A 21,667-nucleotide genomic window follows, 5' to 3' on the forward strand; every position below is an offset into this window, starting at 1 on the left:
TTAGAAGTATACTCACGTGATCTTAATGTACTCATTTTCCTTACAATTAGGAGCATTCCCACTAGGTTTTTTTCTACCTAAGTAAGTTTTGATGAGGCACCAATCATGAGCTGGTCATACCCTTATGAGCTTGCTATTTGCATTCAGAAGATGTATAGTTTTGACTTAATGCAGCTTCTCATGGTTCTCCTTGGTCTATGGGTTTTTATCCCACCTTGGGGTTTCCCATAGTGACGTTTTATGAGTTTTACCTTTTATGCATTCTTCTGTTAATTTGAGACATGCATTCGCTCATTGTGCGGACGACTTCATCAACTGAACTTACTTCATCGTTGAAGACCTGATGCATCATTTACTTGAGTATTTACATGCTCAAAATGTGTGTTGCAGTCTTAATAGTTTAGGAATGTGATTGTGTATTTATCTTGGATATCCTCGTGGGATTCTAATATATCTCTTAGATTATATATTATCCTATTAGAGTTGTAATCATATTGGGATAAAGAATTTAGCTTCCTACTACTATAAATAGAGGCATAATGGGGTGAGAAAACACACTGCATAATTCACCCAATTCTCTCTATGTTTGCCACACCCTCTCTCTCAATCTCTCCACAATTCTTCAGTCAAATTGACCTACAACAATATCAATGCCAAATAGGCCTACAACAATATCAATATTTTTACGTATATTGATATTTTAAACATTAATTACAACACATCACCTCTCTTGTTTTTGTTTTCATTTTCAATGGTTGAAAGTCGGCCTCAGAGTTCAAAAAATAAAATCTAGCCTAACAAATGGTGAATGCAATTGCAGCTAATGTACTTGTTCCTCTGATTGCCCGTCTGGCGTAGGGGTTGACCACTTCAATACACGCTGGTTGGCTTTTTCAGCCTGCAATTTTCAATCAATTTTGTATGAGAACGAGTTTAAACGAAGAGATAAAAGTCGAATATTCAATTAAGTTCAATCAATCATTACCTCATTTTCCCAATCACGTCGTATTGTGATGATGGCCAATATCAATGTTTGAAGTCCAGTTCCTCCAAATATCATTCCACCCCAAATGCCCTGTTTTTACATCAATTATATTTGAATAAAATTGCAAAGATATTGTCATTATTCCTTCCAGTGGTTGATGGAAATTAGATTACGAAAACCAAATTGTATTGACCCTAGTATTGCCCAAATGAAATAATAATTAATATGGAAGGGTCTTTCAGACAACTGAGAAAGATTTCTTTGCTTTGGTAGTCACTCGATGAATTGAAAATCAAGAAGCAAAACTGCAACATTGGTGCCATCAGTAGATGTTGGTACCAAAAACCAAAGAACCCATGATTGGTTCACTGGCTATAAGGGCTACACTTTCATGTGTCCCGAGTGTCATCATGTGATAAATCATATAATGAGAGAACATTATAAGAAAATTTTATATGGAGGGAAATAAATGAAATAACATACCCCAATGCTCAAGTTGAAGATCCATTCCATTACAAATCCAAGAGGAAGCCCAACAATGTAGTAGCAGAAAAGATTTATATAAGCCACCCATGCTTGCCATCCTGAACCCACAGCTACTCCTGTCGATTATGAGCCCAAGTGTGAAATATAATCAGAAAATTTACATTAGACCTAACCAATTAACATTGAAATTCATTGCTACAATAATATGCTTGACTGCATTCAATATGTGTACGATTATCTTTCTAATTGAGGTCCGAGTTCACTTATTTTATAAGATGTGGTCAATAAGACCGTCCATACATGTTATTCAAATAATTAACATAAAAACGAACCTGACAAAACAGGCTGAACGCTATTAAGTAGAATTGTGATGGCCAAGAGATAAGACATCTGATCAACTGCTTCGAGTACATCACTACTTGAGGTGAATATGTACGCAATTTTGTTGTGGAGTGCAATGATAAGTATGCAGAAAAAGACACCAATAATAGCGGATTCTGCCACAGAAACCTTAGTTGCAAATTTTGCTCCCTTCCAGTTTCCAGCTCCCAACTCATTTGCCACTCTTACCCTGTGAGTTTCATCAAAAGAATTTCACAACACTGCCATAGAAACCATTACATATTTGAAAGTGGCATAGAGAAGAATATAGTTGGGAATGCTTTAATTTTGTCAGAAAGTTAATATACAAATTACTCTATTCTAATCGCTCTAAGCAAGTATGAAGTAGGCTAAATTTGTAGTTGATGACTAAGTTCTAGGTCTTGGTTCTTTCTTATCATTTTGTGCAATTAAGAGAATAAGGCTACAAGAGTAGTTTGACGACCAAACTGTTCGTCGCAGGAATCTCCTGGCGGACGAGCACACAGCTCCCCTGGGAGAATGGCGTCGGTTGAGGGTATCTGTTGTACTTCCGCTTTCTTCTCGGGCTCGCTCGGGCAAGCCTTTGTCGGGCAAGACACACTTCGGGCAAGGCTCGTCGGGCAGTTCTGAAAGAGAAGGACAAAGTTAATTTGAAAGGGTGCCTTTGTGGGGCCTTAGGTGTAGGCCTTAAGGCTCACAATCAAGATTAACTTTGTCGTGCTAAGGCGTGCCACTGCCATCTTCAGTATGGCAGATGTTGAATGGGTGTTAAGCTTTGATTGAATATGTATACGCCCGAGAAACCAAGTTAGATATAACAGGTGCCTTTGTGGGGCCTTAGGTATAGGCCTTGAGGCTTCCTGTCAAACTAAACCAGCGCTTGGATGTATCATATTTGGTCTTTTATGGTTGCCAAAGTCTTATCACTATTATACCTTTGATTATCTGAATCCAAGAGGTAGGACGAACCCAAATGAGTGCCTTTGTAGGGCCTTAGGTATAGGCCTTGAGGCTTCCCATCAGAGTTAATCCTTATACTCGGACCAACTAGACCGCAACATGAAATGAAGCTAAATAGATGCCTTCGTGGGGCCTTAGGTGTAGGCCTTGAGGCTTTCTATCAGAATTCACTCCATGCTTAAGCCTTTTCTACGAATCAAGATATAATAGCAACAAAACGGAGAAATAGATTGATTACTTGCGCCCCAAGTAACTTCGGACTTCTCGCTTATCAAGGATTGTCGTGGATGGGTTGAGTCCACATAGAGTTCTTTTTTATGCCTTGAGGCCAAGGACTTTTAAACTGATCTTTAAATTACATGCCCGCCGGGCTTAAGACTTAGATCTGATTTGAACTCTGACGCGATTCAGATCGGATTCAAGTGCTGAAGACTCATTTTCATTATGACTTTGCTAGAAATAACTTGTATATAACTGGGAATATATAACATGTTATTGTGCTTTTAAAAGAAAGAAAAGACAAAGACAGAGCAAAGATAGTCGGGTAAGTTTGAACCTTATCGGCCAAGGCTGAACTTCTTACAAAATCTATCTTTGTGGCTTTGTCAGAGGTCTGAAAGCTTTTAGAGGGGTTGACGGGGGAGAAGAGGATACAAAATGAATCGATACCACCATGAACAAGGTAGCAGAGCTATTACAGGGGTTTGGGAAGGTTTATCCCGAATGGGATGAAGGCTTGTGCTGACTACAGCTTCGTTGAAGGCAAATCTGGCTTGAGCAGAGTTTTGGCTTTTGTTTGTTTGTTTGAGTGTCCCTAATTCTGTCTTCTCTTCCTCCTTTTATAGACGACTTCAGCTTGGGTTCCTGTAGCAATAGCGGTGCCCGAATGCGGTTTGGTGATGACTCACTAGCTTTTTTACATGAATGCCACCAATAAAGTACTTTATTGGGCTATGTAGTGACTGAATAGCCTACCCCCTGTGGTCTTTGAGCAGGTAAGCAGGTGGCCTTTGTAACTTGTGCCCAGCCGAAAGCCTCTTTCCTGCCTCCTAAGTTTTCCTCTGGGCCTTGGGTTTGGGCCGACTTTCTCTCTGGCCCAAAGTTCAAATTTTATCCCAAACAGTGCCCCCTTCAATTGATGTTAAGGTTGGGATCCCAAGCGCCAACATTAAATGAATAACAGCATGCGTGCCCTTTGAGCTTCTTGCGACCTTTAAACTGCCTTCTGGTTCTCTATAAATTCTGGCTTTTGAAACCCTTTTCAAATCATCACCTCTTCTTCATTTTGGTCTTCACCCTTCATCCACCTTGAATCCTTCCGTCTCCCCACTGAGAAATGGGTTCCTCAGGTTTTGAGTGGAGTTTCCTGAAACTCCCCTTTCGTGAGAAAAAAGAAAGTTTTGACCTGATGATTGCTACCTCCAACACCTTTGGTCGATCACCCCTCTACCTCCAACACCCTTGGTCAGGCGGTCTCCTCTTGATGACTGATCTTCCCACAACTTGTGGTGATAAGTCGGGCTTCATCATCATACATGGTGAAGATCTTGTGGGAGGGTCTTCTACCAAGCTCATGTTGGCCGCACAACCCGATCACCTGATTGGGTTTCAACCAAGAAGATAGCGGGAAACCAGTTGAAGACACCAACACTTTCAGAGAGGATCAAATGTAATACATAAGATTTGGTATCTTGTAATCTCATCAATTTGTCGACATGAAATAAGTATTTTTATCTATTTCTGCATCTCTGCCTTCTTTAAATGTTTGGATGAACAAAATACCGTATGTGAATTTCTAAGGTCCGTCTCACTCTGCTCCCTCTTCGATATAGCAATCCCTAACATCCCATAATGTAGGACAATATTTCTTCAAGAATTTTGCATTAATAGGGTGTTTCTGCTCATTGCCTTCGAGGTCTGCTAGATAATATCCTCCTTTGTTCAAAACCCGACTAATAATAAAAGGACCTTCCCATGTCGGGCTCCATTTCCCGAAGCCACGCAGCTGAGCGCCTAGCGGGAGGACCGCTTTCCACGCTAAATCTCCTTCCTTGAAAGACTTTAACTTCACCCTTTTGTTATAAGCTCGGGCAACAACAATCTTTCCTTCTTGAATCTGGTTCAAGGCTTCAATTCGGGCTGCATCCAGATCTTCAATACCTTGACACATGGCTTCGATATATTCTGCACTATGCAACCCAAATTGGTTTTGAATTCTTACGGAACTGACGTTGATTTCCATAGGAAGCACTGCATCTTGCCCGAAAGTCAAGGCATAAGGAGTCGTGCCTGTCCCCGCTCTTTTAGAAGTCCGGTATGCCCACAACGTGTTCCCTAGCATCTCATGCCACCTTTCTGGACTATCAATCACCATCCTTTTAATAATGTTGACCAAGATCTTGTTGCTAGCCTCTGCTTGCCCATTTGACTGAGGGTAGTATGGACTGGATTGGATCATCTTTATTTTGTACTTGCTTGCAAACTCTTCAACCTCCTTTGAAATAAAAGATGGCCCACGATCCGTTACTATAGTTTCAGGCACCCCATACCTGTGCAGGATCTTGGTCTCAATAAAATTCTTGACCACGGCTGAAGTTATGGATTTTACTGCCGATGCTTCTACCCATTTGGTGAAGTAATCCGTTGCCACAATCATGAAAGTATGTCCCTTACTAGAGGCTGGATAAATCTGCCCGATGAAGTCCATTGCCCATCCTCGGAACGGCCAAGGCTTGACCACTGGATTGAGAGGTACTGATGGTACGTGCTGGAGAGGTCCATGTCTCTGACATTCTTCACATCCGCGGGCATAGGACTTACAATCTTTTTCCATGTCGGGCCAGAAATAACCATACCTTCTGAGTAGCCATCTCATCTTTGTTCCCGCTTGATGTGCTCCACATATTCCCTCATGTACTTCGGCCATTACTCTCATGGATTCCTCTAGGCCTAAGCATTTTAATAGCAACCCATCTGGGGTCTTTCTCAACAGATTTTTTGTCCACAAGACATACTTGGTTGCTTGCTGCCTGTTCTTCTTACTTGTGGGTGAAGAAGGATCTTTCAGATACTGAGTAATAGGTGTCCTCCAATCTTCCACCTCGGTCACTAGAACCATTACATCCAGACTGAACCTCCGATCTAAGATAGAGGGAAGGTTTCTTGTTTGGATCTCAACATCAACACCATACTTCCTTTCTTGCATTGGCACTCCTGAAGCTAGTTGCGCCATTTCATTGGCTGCCAAGTTAGATCCCCTAGGAATGTGATTGACTGATATCTCAGACTCCCACAAACTCAGCAGTTGTGTTGCTGCCATATAGTACCCTGCCATAGTGATATGTCTGCATTTGAACTCGCCATTTAGTTGATTTATCACTAACTCTGAATCACCAAAGATCTCTACTTCAGTTGCCCCCAAGTCCATCAGGATTTCCAGGCCGATAATCAATGCCTCATACTCCGCCCGATTATTGGTATTTTCTTGATAATCAAGTAGGAAGGAATAGTAATGATAAACCCCTTGAGGGTTTATAATCACAATTCCAGCTCCTGCTGCCTTCTGAGTGTAGGATCCATCGAAATATAGCTTCCAAGGTGTAATCCAAAGACCTGCTACTCTCCTTATCTCTTGCTGGATCCAATCTTCTTTGCCCGAAACATCACTTCTTGGTGGGATCCATACATTAGCAACTTCTAAACTTCCCGGGATATTGATTTCCTCGCTTTGAGACTCCTGATGTTCGGTCAGGAAGTCAGCAATTGCCTGGCCTTTGACTGCCCTCTGGGGTATGTACTAAAAACTGAATTCTGATAATGCTAGAATCCACTTCCCAATCCTCCCTGCTAGCATAGGTCTTGACAACATATACTTTATCACATCTGTTTTGGCGATAATGTGCACATGACAAGGTAGCATGTAATGCCTTAGCTTGCTGGCAGTAAAATATAGAGCCAAACACAGTTTTTCCACCGGAGAATATCTTGTTTCTACCTCGGTCAGAATTCTGCTGAGGTAATACACAGCCTGCTCTTTTCCTCCTTCATTATTCTGGGCTAGTAGACTCCCAATTGATCTTTCCGATGCAGAAATATATAGTTTCAATGGCTTTCCCCTTTGAGGTGGCACCAGTACTGGTGGGGAAGTTAAGTAAGCCTTGATGCTATCAAATGCCTGCTGGTGGGTTGGCCCCCACTCAAAATTCTCCCTATCCTTCAATCTCAGTAGCGGAGTTAGTGGCTGGATTTTGCCCGCCAAATTGGCAATGAATCTCCTTAAGAAGTTGATTTTACCTAGCAATCTCTGAAGCTGTACTTTGTTGGTAGGTGGAAGTGACTCTAATATTGCTCGAGACTTATTTTTGTCCACCTCCACACCTCTCTGATGCACCAAGAATCCCAAAAAATTGCCCGCTCTTACTCCAAAAGCGCATTTCTTTGGATTCATCTTCAACTTGTGGATCCGCATCCTCATCAATGCTTGCTTGAGGTCCACGAGATGCTGCTCTTCTGTCTTAGATTTCACCACAATGTCATCGATATACACCTCCATGCTTTGGCCAATTAAATCATGAAAAATGGCATTCATTGCCCTTTGATACGTGGCGCCTGCATTTTTGAGCCCGAATGGCATGACCAGATATTCATATGCCCCCACATGACCAGGACATCTAAAAGCTGTCTTATGAATATCCTCTGGCGCCATCTTTATTTGATTGTAACCGGCATTTCCATCCATAAACGATAAAACTTTATGCTTTGCTACAGCATCTATGGATAAGTCAGCCATGGGCATGGGATATTCATCCTTTGGTGTGGCGCTATTAATATTCCTATAATCAACACAACACCGTACTGCTTTTGTTATAGCTTTTAAAACGGGTACAATGTTGGCTAGCCACTCTACATATTTAGCTGGTCTAATAAAGCCAGCTTTCACCAGCCTTTCAATTTCTTCTTTGACTTTTTCTTCTATCTCCTTTGACATCCTTCGTGGTGCCTGCTTGACAGGTTTATATCCTTCCTTGATGGGCATTCTATGTTCCACTAAGGCTGGGTCTAATCCTGGCATCTCGGTGTAATGCCAAGCAAAACAATCTTTGAATTCTTGCAAAAGAGAGATAATCTTGGCCCGATCCTCAATCCTTAATAAACCGCTGATTTGAATTGGTCTCGGATCCTCTTCTGTGCCTAGATCAATAACTTCCAATGGATCTTGGACTTCTGGAGGTGGCTTATCAGGTTCTGCACAAAAAAATTCAACTAACTCCGGGTTCTCGGGCAGACCGTCTGGCTCGTCTATATCGTAGACGCATTCGGCCATTTGAATGGCCTTATCTAACTCCTCTGTGCAAGATTCTTCCTCATTTTCCTGCTGGCTGGTAGAAACTTTCCCCTGCCACTCCTGCTCTTCTTTATCCAAGAGCTTTTCTTCCTGTCTTCTTCCCTTTCCATACACCAACAGTCTTTTAATCAGGGATCTGACTGCCATGACCTGATCTTTCTTCTTTTGTTCGATCATTGATGGTATAGAGAGTTTGGTATAAGACAGGGTCTCTCCCACTCCTCCTTGGTAAGGAGCATCCCTTGTTCTAGAAGCTTTCGGGCCGTCACCTTGGTAGGGGGCCGTTCTCATCAGCTCCTAAACATTTCCAAATTCCCACGTTGGGATTGTAGAAATTTGCTTCTGCAACATTAGCTGAGGGTAGGAACGGCCGTGATTCGGCCTCTACCAACTCCCAAAAGCTTGATCCTTCAGTACTTGCCTCGTGGTATACAGCCACTTGTTGATGAAGAGTAGAAGGTATGGCTAAACTTTGATGAATCCAATCTCTTCCAAGTAGGGCCCCGTAAGTGGAAGTGCAGTCTACTACAAAGAACGCCAACATTATTTTCTTGGACCCCAGATTTACCTCCAAAGGTAATATCCCATGAGTCCTGGTGATGGCACCTGAAAAGCTCGAGACTGTAAGGTCTGTGGGAATAAGATCTTCAGTGCTTCTCCCCATCCTCTTCATCTGCTTGGCTGGCAATATGTTAACAGCCGCTCCTCCATCAATCAAAATTCTTTTGAAAGGTACACCTTCCAGATGAGCTGAAACATATATAGGCTTCAGGTGGTTGGCCAACGAAATACTTGGGCGGCTGAACACCATTTTATCTGTGTAAATCCGTAGGGGACCACCTTTAGGTACTTTTGAGGATTCAACCTTGCCTGACTCTTCCTCTGTAACTACCTCCACATTGACGTGAGCCATCATCGGCTTAGTTGTTAAATAATCACCTTCCATGGTAGCGGGCTGGTCAGGCCTGGCGCCAAACATGGCGGATAATACATACGTCATGTTGATGTGGAAGTTGCTGGGTTCGAGCAAGTCCTCCTTCTTGCTCCCAATGTGATCCATGAACTCGTCTAACCAGGCCATTGCATCGGCTGGTAGTAAGGGCTCTGGTATCCCTTCCTGTTGTGGTTGATTCATGTCTCCGTACAGCGCTTGCTTTGGAACTTCACCAAACGGATCCAAAGGCAAAAAGGTTGGTCTCCTCTCAGATGCAACAGTTTCCTCATGGGTGGGCCCTGGCCTCCAACCAGGTGTTGGCATCATAGTCAGATCTTCCTGAGCCCTTCTTAAGATCCTATACTTGCCAGGATGTTGGCTTTGTGGCACATGATTCCCCATACCCTCCGTCTTGCCGTTGGCCCTTTCTACTTCCTTCTTACTTCGCCAACGAAGCTGACTACTACTTCCAGATGTTGCCCTCTCTGGCTTTTGATTTTTTGAGGCTTCAGAGGTGATGGGGGTCATCAGGGAATTCATGTAGGCTTTGTGCTGCCTTTGAACCCTTCTGACCATGGATGCTCCCATTGGTCTGGTGGGCTGCCCATCTTTTCCAACTACATACCATTTCCGCCCACGATATGCAGGAGTTGCTTTCTTAACAGGATTAGCTATCCCATCAGTTCTTCTGACTTCCTTCCCCTTTTGGCCATTTTGAAGCTGCTCTGTACTTCTTTGGAGTTTGGCTTCCATGTCCTCTGCCTCGTCAGAAACTTTATAGTTTCGAAACTCGTCAGAAACTTCATAGTTTCGAAATACTTCTGACAACGCCTTGGGTTGGGAATCACCTCCTAAACGTTGAAAAACGCTTCGGGAAGTATTTTTTCTTGTTGCCTGCTTAAGCTTTTCGCGGGCTTCTCTTTTAATTAACTCGTGATCAATAAGGACTCCAGCTGGGGGAATCTCGAGTTCACATTCACACTGGCATTTACTACACATAACCAGCCCTTTGATTATGGCAGCCTTTGGGTACTCGGATGGTTTGCCTATCCCTTCCGTAGGTCGTTTGGCTAGTTTCCCTTCTTCTTCTTCCCTTATAATTTTCCCTTTTCCTTTCTCTGCCCAGGTCATGTTGAGCATGTTTACCGGGGCTTCAGAAAAGGGCAACACAGGGTTGACTATGACTACCTCATCTGGTTGGGTAGTCCTGTGTCTTTCTCCTTTGGGAGGAGCCAAACCTGTCTCATTTCTAGAGCCTAGGGAGGCTTCATTCAGTCTCTGTAGCATTTGAAACAATGTATTCTGTAAATCTTCTGGTATGTTTATCTTTATCTTCAGATCAGAGGATCCCACCGGGCGTGCCAAAACTATGTTCGTCGCAGGAATCTCCTGGCGGACGAGCACACAGCTCCCCTGGGAGAATGGCGTCGGTTGAGGGTATCTGTCGTACTTCCGCTTTCTTCTCGGGCTCGCTCGGGCAAGCCTTTGTTGGGCAGATCTTGGTCGGGCAAGACACACTTCGGGCAAGGCTCGTCGGGCAGTTCTGAAAGAGAAGGACAGAGTTAATTTGAAAGGGTGCCTTTGTGGGGCCTTAGGTGTAGGCCTTAAGGCTCACAATCAAGATTAACTTTGTCGTGCTAAGGCGTGCCACTGCCATCTTCAGTATGGCAGATGTTGAATGGGTGTTAAGCTTTGATTGAATATGTATACGCCCGAGAAACCAAGTTAGATATAACAGGTGCCTTTGTGGGGCCTTAGGTATAGGCCTTGAGGCTTCCTGTCAAACTAAACCAGCGCTTGGATGTATCATATTTGGTCTTTTATGGTTGCCAAAGTCTTATCACTATTATACCTTTGATTATCTGAATCCAAGAGGTAGGACGAACCCAAATGAGTGCCTTTGTAGGGCCTTAGGTATAGGCCTTGAGGCTTCCCATCAGAGTTAATCCTTATACTCGGACCAACTAGACCGCAACATGAAATGAAGCTAAATAGATGTCTTCGTGGGGCCTTAGGTGTAGGCCTTGAGGCTTTCTATCAGAATTCACTCCATGCTTAAGCCTTTTCTACGAATCAAGATATAATAGCAACAAAACGGAGAAATAGATTGATTACTTGCGCCCCAAGTAACTTCGGACTTCTCGCTTATCAAGGATTGTCGTGGATAGGTTGAGTCCACATAGAGTTCTTTTTTATGCCTTGAGGCCAAGGACTTTTAAACTGATCTTTAAATTACATGCCCGCCGGGCTTAAGACTTAGATCTGATTTGAACTCTGACGCGATTCAGATCGGATTCAAGTGCTGAAGACTCATTTTCATTATGACTTTGCTAGAAATAACTTGTATATAACTGGGAATATATAACATGTTATTGTGCTTTTAAAAGAAAGAAAAGACAAAGACAGAGCAAAGATAGTCGGGTAAGTTTGAACCTTATCGGCCAAGGCTGAACTTCTTACAAAATCTATCTTTGTGGCTTTGTCAGAGGTCTGAAAGCTTTTAGAGGGGTTGACGGGGGAGAAGAGGATACAAAATGAATCGATACCACCATGAACAAGGTAGCAGAGCTATTACAGGGGTTTGGGAAGGTTTATCCCGAATGGGATGAAGGCTTGTGCTGACTACAGCTTCGTTGAAGGCAAATCTGGCTTGAGCAGAGTTTTGGCTTTTGTTTGTTTGTTTGAGTGTCCCTAATTCTGTCTTCTCTTCCTCCTTTTATAGACGACTTCAGCTTGGGTTCCTGTAGCAATAGCGGTGCCCGAATGCGGTTTGGTGATGACTCACTAGCTTTTTTACATGAATGCCACCAATAAAGTACTTTATTGGGCTGTGTAGTGACTGAATAGCCTACCCCCTGTGGTCTTTGAGCAGGTAAGCAGGTGGCCTTTGTAACTTGTGCCTAGCCGAAAGCCTCTTTCCTGCCTCCTAAGTTTTCCTCTGGGCCTTGGGTTTGGGCCGACTTTCTCTCTGGCCCAAAGTTCAGATTTTATCCCAAACACAAACATATGTGGAGTTCAACTTGCCTAATCCTTCCGTTTACATCCATTGTATTTGAATGGGTCTCCAATAATAATGCTGTTTTTATATTAAAAAAATATAAATAAATAAAAAAGAACGGAGAAAATTAAAGACTGAGAGACATGCAATAAAGGTGAAGATAAAAGTGGGAGTAAAAATAAATGAGCTGAATCTCTTGGTGAAGGAGACCCAAAAGAATTAATGAGCTATCATTGACGTTTCACGTCCGATTACATTTGACGACTTTTCATTTTTCTAATTATGGGTTAGTTTGAGATTGTGATGTATTATAAAAAGTAGTTTTAAAAAAAATTTAGAACATCAAATGTATTTGGTAAAAAAAAAAAGGTTTATTATATTAGCACCCCACAAATTATTGAATAAACCTCACATACTTAATACACCACACTTCCTTGCCCATAATATCCTCACACCCGACATTCTTAATATACACCTTACATTTTCTATACACACCCCACATTTTTTATACACCCCACATTTCTCAAATCTTATAACAATCTTTTTTAATTTTTCCGAATGATTTCAAACCATCTAAACTTTAGTTTGCCGAATGATTTCAAACTAAATAATTTGAAAAAATGTTTAGGTTCATTTGAATGTTTGTCAATAACAATAATAATGATTTCAAAGTTTCGAAACACCAATTTCGTGTTTCATTCGTCAAAAATAATTTTTCTTAATCAACATTTTTGTAGTTTCATTGCTTAGAGTTTTATTCAACAATGGACGGTGTGATGAGTTTTGATAGTTGAAGGAGATAAATAATATGTTAAAAGTTAATTTTATTATTATTTTAAACCTAATAAGGTCAAAATTGTCATTGCATAGTAGAGTAAATAAGTCATTAATATTAAATTTTAATGTGGGGAGCATTCAACATTTTGTGGGGTGCTAATATAAAAAGCCAAGAAAAAAATGCTTTTTTAAAAAACTGCTGTCAATGATAGCAGAAAAACATAGAAAAGTAGAAGTAAAGTATTGCTTCTGATAAAAGTGTTTTATTTATTTATTTCAAAGCATAGTGATCATTGCCCATTTAGTGAAATTTTCAAATGACAAATAGTGGCGAAGCTACAGAGAAGCAAAGAGGGGCGGCCGCCTCTCCCCTCGATTGAAATCAAGCCCAGGAGTGGTGGTTCCGCCCCTCTGGTCCTGTCGGAAGTGAGCAATCCCATCTGGTTCTCTGGTTTTTGGTGCTCTGCAACAACAACAGCGTTGTTGCATTTCTGTTTTCTATTTTTCAAAATCTAGGCCAAAACGCCGTCATTTAGACCTGGGTAAAGAAAAAACAATTTAGTAGAACGGTGCGTTTTGGTTTCTAATAAAAGGTGTGATAGCAGGGACCATGCGTTGTTTTGTCGTTTAGTAGCACGTGATCGTCGAAGCCTTAGTGTTAACATCCTTCTATTCTTCTTTCTCGTGGAATTTTTGAATGATTTCAAGGCTAGATTTTTCCAAATAATTTCGATATGGAATTGGAACTATGTATGCTAGCTAGATAAATATTGGTTCATGCTTTAGTAGATAAAGTTTTTTTTTTTTTTTTTTTCAATTCATTATGTGTCTCAATTTTAAACAATTGCGCATCATCAATATGTTTATACTAACACATTCGACGTACTTATGCACCCATTACATATGTACAATCGACCAAACCACATGTATGTACCCAATTATTAAATTCGTCATAGAGTACAAGAATTTCTTTTATTTTCACTAAGTTCGTCATAGTGTGGTAGTTTGTAATTAACATTAATAAATTATGAACGTCATTATTATTGTCTACTATTTAAAAGGATTTGATTGTCTACATTTTTTTAACCTTGCACCCATTTAAACCCGCCCCTCCCCCCGCCAATTCTTGGCTTCGCCACTGATGAAAAGAATACCCATGCATATTTTACAAAATTACAATCTTTGCCCCTACATTTTTCTCTTTGGCAATTATTATATCACATTAAATACCAATACTCTTAACACTATTTTTTTTGTTAAAGTACTTTTACAAAAAAAGTTTACCAAACACTCATCAACTTTATTTTACAGTTGTTTATTCTCTTAACACAGAAGAAGTAGGGTTTTTTTTTATTTTTATTTTTTTAACATAGCAATACCAAACTAGTTTTATCTAGTTTTTTAGATTCAAGTCTCTTACATATTATTCGTAGATGAATAAACAAAAAAAGGGTGAGAGGATTCAACTTCTGTCTCTCAGGATTTAGGCAACAAAAACTTTAGGGTATGTTTAGTATTTTACTTGAATTCAACTTTTTAGACTCAATAACACTTTTTAAGTTTTACAACTTAAATACTTGTTTGGTATGATTGTTTTCAAAAAATTAAACTCAAAAACTAACTTGAAAATTAGTCTATTACTAAAAAACACAAAAAGTGAGTTTTAGAGTTTTTAAACTCTAAGCCCACTATTTTTCTCTCTCATCTCCTCTTCTGATTTTTCTCTCTATCCTATCTTATTCTTACTATTTCCTCCTCTCCATATCTCCCTCCTATTTCTCTCTCCTGTCTCCTAATTTTCTCTCATTTCTCTATCTTCTCCCCACATCTGACGAAACTCATCGATGCTCTTGCTTTCCTTTCTCTCTTCCTCTCTCCTTTCTTTTTCTCTCCTCCCCCATCCCTCGAATCTCTCTTATATTTCTCTCTCCTCTATTTGCTTTTTCTCTCACATTTGTCTTTCTTCCCCTCCTCCCCCTGAATCTCTTTGTTCTTTCTATCATCTCTCATTTTCTCTCTTCTTTCTATCTAATCTCTCTCTCATCTGATCTTCTATTTAATATTTATGTCTGCCTTATGATATAGTACTTCTTGAATCAATGGGGAGTTGTTGTAACAACTCGTTTTGAAAGTTTAATATTCTTAGTTAAAATTATGAAAATACCCTTAATGACGGAAAGGTTGACCTTCATTGACTTTCGTCCGTTGATGTATTAATTTTTTTTGTTTATTTTATTTTTGTAGTTCTCATCGATATAAGCATGTAGGCGTGACTAGAATCGAATTTGGAGTTAAAATGAAACTTTTATGATTTTTGAACGACAAGGGCATTTTGATAATTTTACCAGTGGAGATATTTCTCCATTTTAGGCCTCTACATGGCTGACACGTGGCATTTTCCCACCCCATTTCTGGGTGTTTTCTTCCCCACCCATGAACCCTCTCTCTTTAGAACACTCTCACTCTCTCCATGTCTCTCTTTCACTTACACCCTAAACCCTCTTAGAGAACACCCTCACCGGCCTTTCTCCCTCCGGCGACCTTCACACCACCACCATTTCTTCCCTTACGAATTCTATGAGCCCATAACTAGGAGAAACCCTCACTTCTCTCTCTCATTTGTTGCACATTACCTTCACTGTGCAAAAAGTAAATTCGGCGAGTTCTTCTCATTTTTCGATGAGGTGAGCTTGATAACAACTCTAAATATTCTTAGATCGTGTTTAGGAGTAAGTTTACGTAGTTTTTGAAACATTTTGGTGACATTTGACGCAGAAACCAACTCAGGAATCATTTTCCCAGTTTTTCGACGAAGGATCATAAGTTGTAGGCCATTTTCCAGCCGATCCTGACCTCAACTTGATCTCATCTTGGTATACTCTTGTTCCTTATCTTTGTATCTTTTTTTTCTACTTTTGAATCAATGCAAATGATGTATAATCGAGCTCAAACAGAGCTCGGAAAGTCTGCCCAGATTGTGGTTGAACCCACTACCTGAAATTGGGTCAACCCGACCCGTGACCCACAACCCAACTCTAAACCCAGCCCAAACCAGAACCAGGCCCAATCCATTAGGCTTAAACCCAAGCCCAAACCTAATAACCCAAGCCTAAAACCCAAATTGATAACCGGTTTAATCCAGTTACCTAGAACCCATGCCCAAACCCAGATCCGACTCGAATCTAACCCAGTCTATTGGGTCAGCACGTGGCCTGAGCGTGGGTGCGCATTATGACCGGTGTGTGGAGCACATGCACCTCCGTCGAATGTACTGTGCTCCGCCGCCGTCCATGGTGGCGCCGACGACTTTTCCGGCAAACTTTTCGGCAACTCAACTCGATGCGTGGCAAAGTGTGGGGGAACCCGAGATCTTCACTTATGTTTTTCGACGTGCCGAATCCGAATCCGCTGTCCATATTCTGAAATTCCATCGTTTTAGTAGAGTTTTATTAAATGTACTCTCTTTGTATTTAGGTGCATCGATTGGAAGCGATCCATTCCTCTCTAGTTCCAGTGGCTCTCTAGTAGTGGAATACTTATAAGTGGACCCCTTCTAAACTTGCATGTGTTTATAAAATGTTAGGCTTGCATGCATTTCATATTTCATGCATCAAATATGTTTTATATTATATTTTCTGGATTTCTACATTTATAGTTTATGAGATAATCATGATTTATCAAATTTACATTTTACTAAAGGTTATGAAATATTGGGTTTTCGCTTATGAAATTCTATGGATTTACGATTGTGATTTATTTGGATTTATGAATGTGAATTATCTTCGATTTATGAAATAAGGTTTTGAGCTTGTGAACTCCGGATTTGATATGAGCTTTTGAGGTATGTTTTCAGTGCTTATCTAGCTGGTTATCATACAACACATCCACACAACACAGGTATGTAGATGTCTATGGCCATAAGACACAGTTGAGGATATTTATGTATATATTTCTTCTTCGGTGTAACCCGGAGTTGTATAACTTCACCTTCGGGTGATGGGGCCTGCCATGTTTCTTCACTGGCGTAACCTAGTGTTGTATAGCTTCACCTTCGAGTGATGGACATGTATTGCCTTTAGGCGAATGAGGAGTTGATGATATTGATGATATACCCCTAGCTTCACTAGCTCGGGGCTAGTGTCGGTGTGTGTGATGTTATGCATTTCTTCTCCGGCGTAACTTAGAGTCGTACAACTTCACCTTCGGGTGATGGGGCCTACCATGTTTCTTCATTGGCATAACCCAGTGTCGTACAACTTCACCTTTGGTGATGGACCTGTACTGCCTTCAGGCGACTATGATTCCCCTAGAGAGTACAATATTGATGAGGTTTATGGATTTGCCTTTAGGCGATGGTAGCACAATTATTGAGCATGGTTTTACTCGTACTTGTTTTACGAATGATTTTATGGCATGTTAGCGTTTCAGAAAACTTATATGTAGAATTATATATGTTTTCAAAACAGGGGATTAGTATGTTCAGTAAGAAATCGGTTTTTCATAATATTAGTATTAATATAAATTATGGTCTACTCACCTTTTTTTGTTTTGCACCCCCTCAGGACATAGTGATGAAAAGTACGACCCGAGCATCGAGGCGTTTCCCTACCAGTGACTTGCATCCTTCCTTTTGAGTATGGCTTTTTTTTCTTTTATTTTTTTTTATTTTTTTTTATCATTTGTTACTTGATGTCTTACTTTCTCTAGCACCTCCGTGTAGTGGTATGCTCTGGACATATTTGTACATCTTTATTCAGATTTGTGAACGTTGAATACTCTGTTTCTTTTATTGTTTAAATGGGATTACAGTTACTTCTGTTTTGTTTTGTGTTGCATCTGCTTGTGAATGTTATTGCTTGCATAGTTTTTGAATTGTTTATTCCTTTATATCCCCACCGTTTCACATACTCATGGCTTTCGTCACCCTTAGGTGTCGACCATCACGTGCCATCTAGGTGTCATTTGGATATCTGGGTTGGGACGTGTCAATTGTTGTAAGATATTTTGCTTTCGTTTAACTATTAAAATTCAAAAACAATTTTGAATCTCTTACCATACAAGTTTTTGGATCTTAAGAAATGTTATGAAAAATTATGAATTTTTTTTAATACGATACCAACACATGCCCTTAACTTTTGAAGGAGTCTTTGTGATAGGGTTTGGATTATGCTGGGAGAATCCATTCTTAATTTAGCGTCTTGTACCCATTTATGGTTGATTTGCTAATCCATAGGTAGAATGAGACAAATTGAATTAGGGAGGAAGTGAAACAGAGAGAAGCCAGAATCGAATTCATGTTGAAGCATATTCGTAATTTTTTTTTAAAATGAGAATAAGATTAACATTTCTCGTGCTGTAAACGATGATTTTACGTGACAAATGAAACACTTAATTGTTTTCCATGCTTTTTGGTTGCATTATTTATCCTTTTTGGCAGGACATAATTAGTGTTGTGATTTTTTGATGATTATTCTTCTTGAAATTCATATTATTCATACGCAAAGTCAATACAAAAATTGCTAACATTTCTCGGGCCGCAAACGTTGATTTTTCGTGACAAATGAAAAACTTAATTGTTTGCGATGCTTTATAGTTGCATTATTTGTCCTTTTTGGCAGGACGTGTTAAAGTATGCAAATGGTAACTTGGCTGAAAACAAGGTTTTCTGCAACCTAACGGTCAACATGGTTTTATATCTTGGCAAAGTTCGATTGACAAGTGGTTTTATGAAAAGGACAAACAAGGGTCCCGACAATTTTTTCTAATACACCAAAAGGCATTTATGACTGTGAAGTGATGGTCATTAATTATCCACAACATGAAGATGAGCTTCCTCAACTCAAAACTTTACATGATATTAGATTTCCACAATTATTTGATTTTTTATTTTCAATTAATCATATATTTTTCGTATCACTCAAATTCATGCAGTGTTTAAGAAATTAAAATTACAGTTTTTTATCCTCTCTACTTATTTTTTTATAATTGTTTTTGTAAAAGTGTGAAAGGTACGTATTGAAAGAGGTTAGGGGCAGCTGACCCTTTTGTGAACTCAGAATATTTTTGTAATAACTTTTTTATTGGTTTTTTGGGAATTTTCCTAAAGAAGTTGTATCTATAATCAATTTTGATATGTATGGTTCGAAATCATTCCACAAAACTATTTTCTAACTTAATTTTTCTGTTAAAAAAAATAAAGAATAAAAATAGGAGGAGTTTAAAGAATATGGTACCCTGTTCCAGCAAAGAAGGCTAGAGGAATCATGAGCTCCCACCCATTTATAGTCATGCTGCATAATTAGAGCAGATCATACGTATTAACTTAAATTGTAATTTTTGAAAGCTAAATTTGAGTAATTAAAGTTGGTTTAAACAAATTAATAAGAGAGTTGCAATAGTACAAAATAGAATCTCATACCAAACTGACAAGGCATCCACAGCAATAGTGGCATCCTTCAAGTAACCAGTCATCAATATCAATATTCTGTAGTACCAGTTCTCCAAACTGCACATATAAATCATACATAACAAAACCTGCAAAGCATCAATAAAAACCCGAACTATGAAAAGATTACAATTGAAAAAATGTACATAAAGTGCTAAAAAAAAGTACCAGAGCATAACACCAGAGGCAGCAGAAAGCTTGATAAATTCCCAAAGCCCAGAAAATGCTTGCATAGAGAAACCAGTCCAAGTCTGAGGACACCAACCACAAGCAGCATACACGTAGAGCCCCAAAGCCAAAAACCACCAAGAAATATCCAAAGCAATGGCCGCACCGACAACCCCAAAGTCCAACGCATAGATTAAAAGCCAGCTTGTGAATGCATTAATCAACAACCCCACAAAAGAAACCCAAGCAATAACCATGTTCTGGAGCTGGCATTGCAAAAACCTCTGCAATGGGAACTGAAAAGCAAAGCTGAAGTGGAGGGGTATGAGCCACAGCGCCACCACTCCTGACCGCTCCGCCACCTCGTCGGTCTGCCCGAGCAGTTTAAGTATTGGAGTGGTGAATATGTAAACAGGTAAAAGGGCTAAGCAGCATAGAAACAACACGATCCATGACCTCTGCAAGTATATCCCAAGCATGTGGTACCTTTTGGCTCCAAAGGCCTGCCCACAAAGCGTTTCTAGTGCGCTTGCCATGCCTAACTAATAGGCACATAATTAAATTATGAAACAGTCAGAGATCACAAACTCAAATTAGGGTTTTGAATTTAATTATCAATTGTTTTTAGATTAATAGTCTGATGACATATTCAATCCACTGAAACAGAGAGTGAGTGTTCCGTACCAAAAGTCCGAAAATGAAGCCGACAATCACAGTGTTGGCAATAGAAATGGCAGCTAGTTCAACCTCGCCGAGGTGGCCGGCGAAGGCTTGGGTAATGACGTTCATGGTGTAAGAAGCGAGACGGCTGAAGATTGCAGGACCAACTATTTGCCATAGCTTCTTGGTCTCTATCCAGACTCTTATTGAAAGGTCTTGTTTCTCATCTTTGTCCTCCGCACCATTCCGGGGCAGTACCGATTCTGGCAATAGGGATAGAGCAAGATCATTGTTTTCATCTCTGTTGTTGCTGCCATCCATTTTAGAGAAATAAGGTAGTTTTTTAATGTCGTACGGCGCTTAGTTGTCTATCAGAAACATTAAAGACGTCTAGAAGAGGGAGGTTCCATTTCCTGTGCCCGCTTCATTGTGTGGTCAAGGTTAAATCACGTTAACATTTTATTACTATTTTTTTTTTGTTTTATTATCTCTATAAAAAAAATAATAATATAAAATATTGACGTGACTTAACCGTGATCACACAAAACAGGAGGGCAGAGAATCTGCCTCCCTAGATACTATAAAAATTTCATAATTGGAATCTTTTAATGTCTTAACCTTCTTTTAAATATTATCTTTATAAAAAATCATTCAAAACAATGGAAGATTCACTATTAATTATTACTTACCATTTGAATAACTAAACAATATCCAATTCAGATGATTTTTATGTAGAAATAAATGAAGACACATGTACGACTATGAAATTTGAACTCCAAACCGAATGCAAGTAGTATCCTATTAGATAATGGTATAGCTAGGTGGTGTACTGTTACCAAAAGAGTAGGATTGACCAATTCTTTCTCAAAGAAGTTGTTGCCAAATTGGATTCTTGTTTGAAAAAGTTGGTGTGCTGGAAAATCTGAATGACTCCAGAGCCTTCTACGTTTCACATTTCTCTTGAGGGCCTTAAGGCGGTTGACGTCACTGCTTTTTCGACTTTTTATATAATGGAGGTTTTTTTTACTGGTAAGTGACAGCAGATAAAAATAAAAATTAAAGAGTGGCAATTCCTTTGAATACTTGCCTTGAAAACGTAAATATTTTTTTTTAACAAATGATATTATTTATATTAAGGGTTAGTAATAATGTGGTTTAAATTTGCTCTTGCGTGAGAATCGAATATAAGACCTCTTACTTACAAGTGAAAGAGAATATCACTAGACCATAATACTAAATAGCTTGAAAACGTAAATATGATTGCTAGTGACAACGATTGGTCCCAATACGTAAATATGGATGCTAATGACATAAAAAATGTAATAAGAATAGCATTTTTGCTTTTGTGAACACTCCTATAAATTTAGTTTTAGCATTCTCTCTTCTTTGGGTAATTGTTTTTCTTCGTGGAAAAAAACTAGGATCCCATATACAACTTATTACTAAATTTATCAACAAAGAAAAAGACATTTAAAAACAGTTACATGGTGAAAATTACCAACCAAATACAAGGTTGGTTATAGTTATGTGCAAATTGGCAAAACAAT

General features: G+C 39.7%; 1 protein-coding gene across 1 annotated transcript; it reads right to left on the reverse strand.

Annotated features, from left to right (window-relative positions):
* Positions 1-545: 545 nt before the first annotated feature.
* Positions 546-20,530, reverse strand: LOC126602194 (protein DETOXIFICATION 27-like). Its single transcript, XM_050269028.1, has 8 exons — positions 20,145-20,530; positions 19,461-20,002; positions 19,266-19,352; positions 19,081-19,137; positions 1,804-2,042; positions 1,469-1,587; positions 986-1,075; positions 546-898 (listed from the first exon to the last, which is right to left on the reverse strand). The coding sequence occupies exons 1-8, from the start codon at positions 20,439-20,441 to the stop codon at positions 821-823; spliced, it is 1,509 nt and encodes a 502-aa protein (XP_050124985.1). The 5' UTR covers positions 20,442-20,530; the 3' UTR covers positions 546-820.
* Positions 20,531-21,667: the final 1,137 nt, after the last annotated feature.

Source organism: Malus sylvestris, chromosome 15, assembly GCF_916048215.2.
Source record: "Malus sylvestris chromosome 15, drMalSylv7.2, whole genome shotgun sequence".
NCBI classification, from domain to species: domain Eukaryota; kingdom Viridiplantae; phylum Streptophyta; class Magnoliopsida; order Rosales; family Rosaceae; genus Malus; species Malus sylvestris.

Coding starts and splice junctions, on each gene's coding strand:
- LOC126602194 (XM_050269028.1), bottom strand. CDS start 20,441: ATGGATGGCAGCAACAACAGAGATGAAAACAATGATCTTGCTCTATCC. Junction 20,003..20,144: donor GCTTCATTTTCGGACTTTTG/GTACGGAACACT, acceptor TGTGCCTATTAG/TTAGGCATGGCAAGCGCACT. Junction 2,043..19,080: donor GCCTTCTTTGCTGGAACAGG/GTACCATATTCT, acceptor TGAAACTCACAG/GGTAAGAGTGGCAAATGAGT.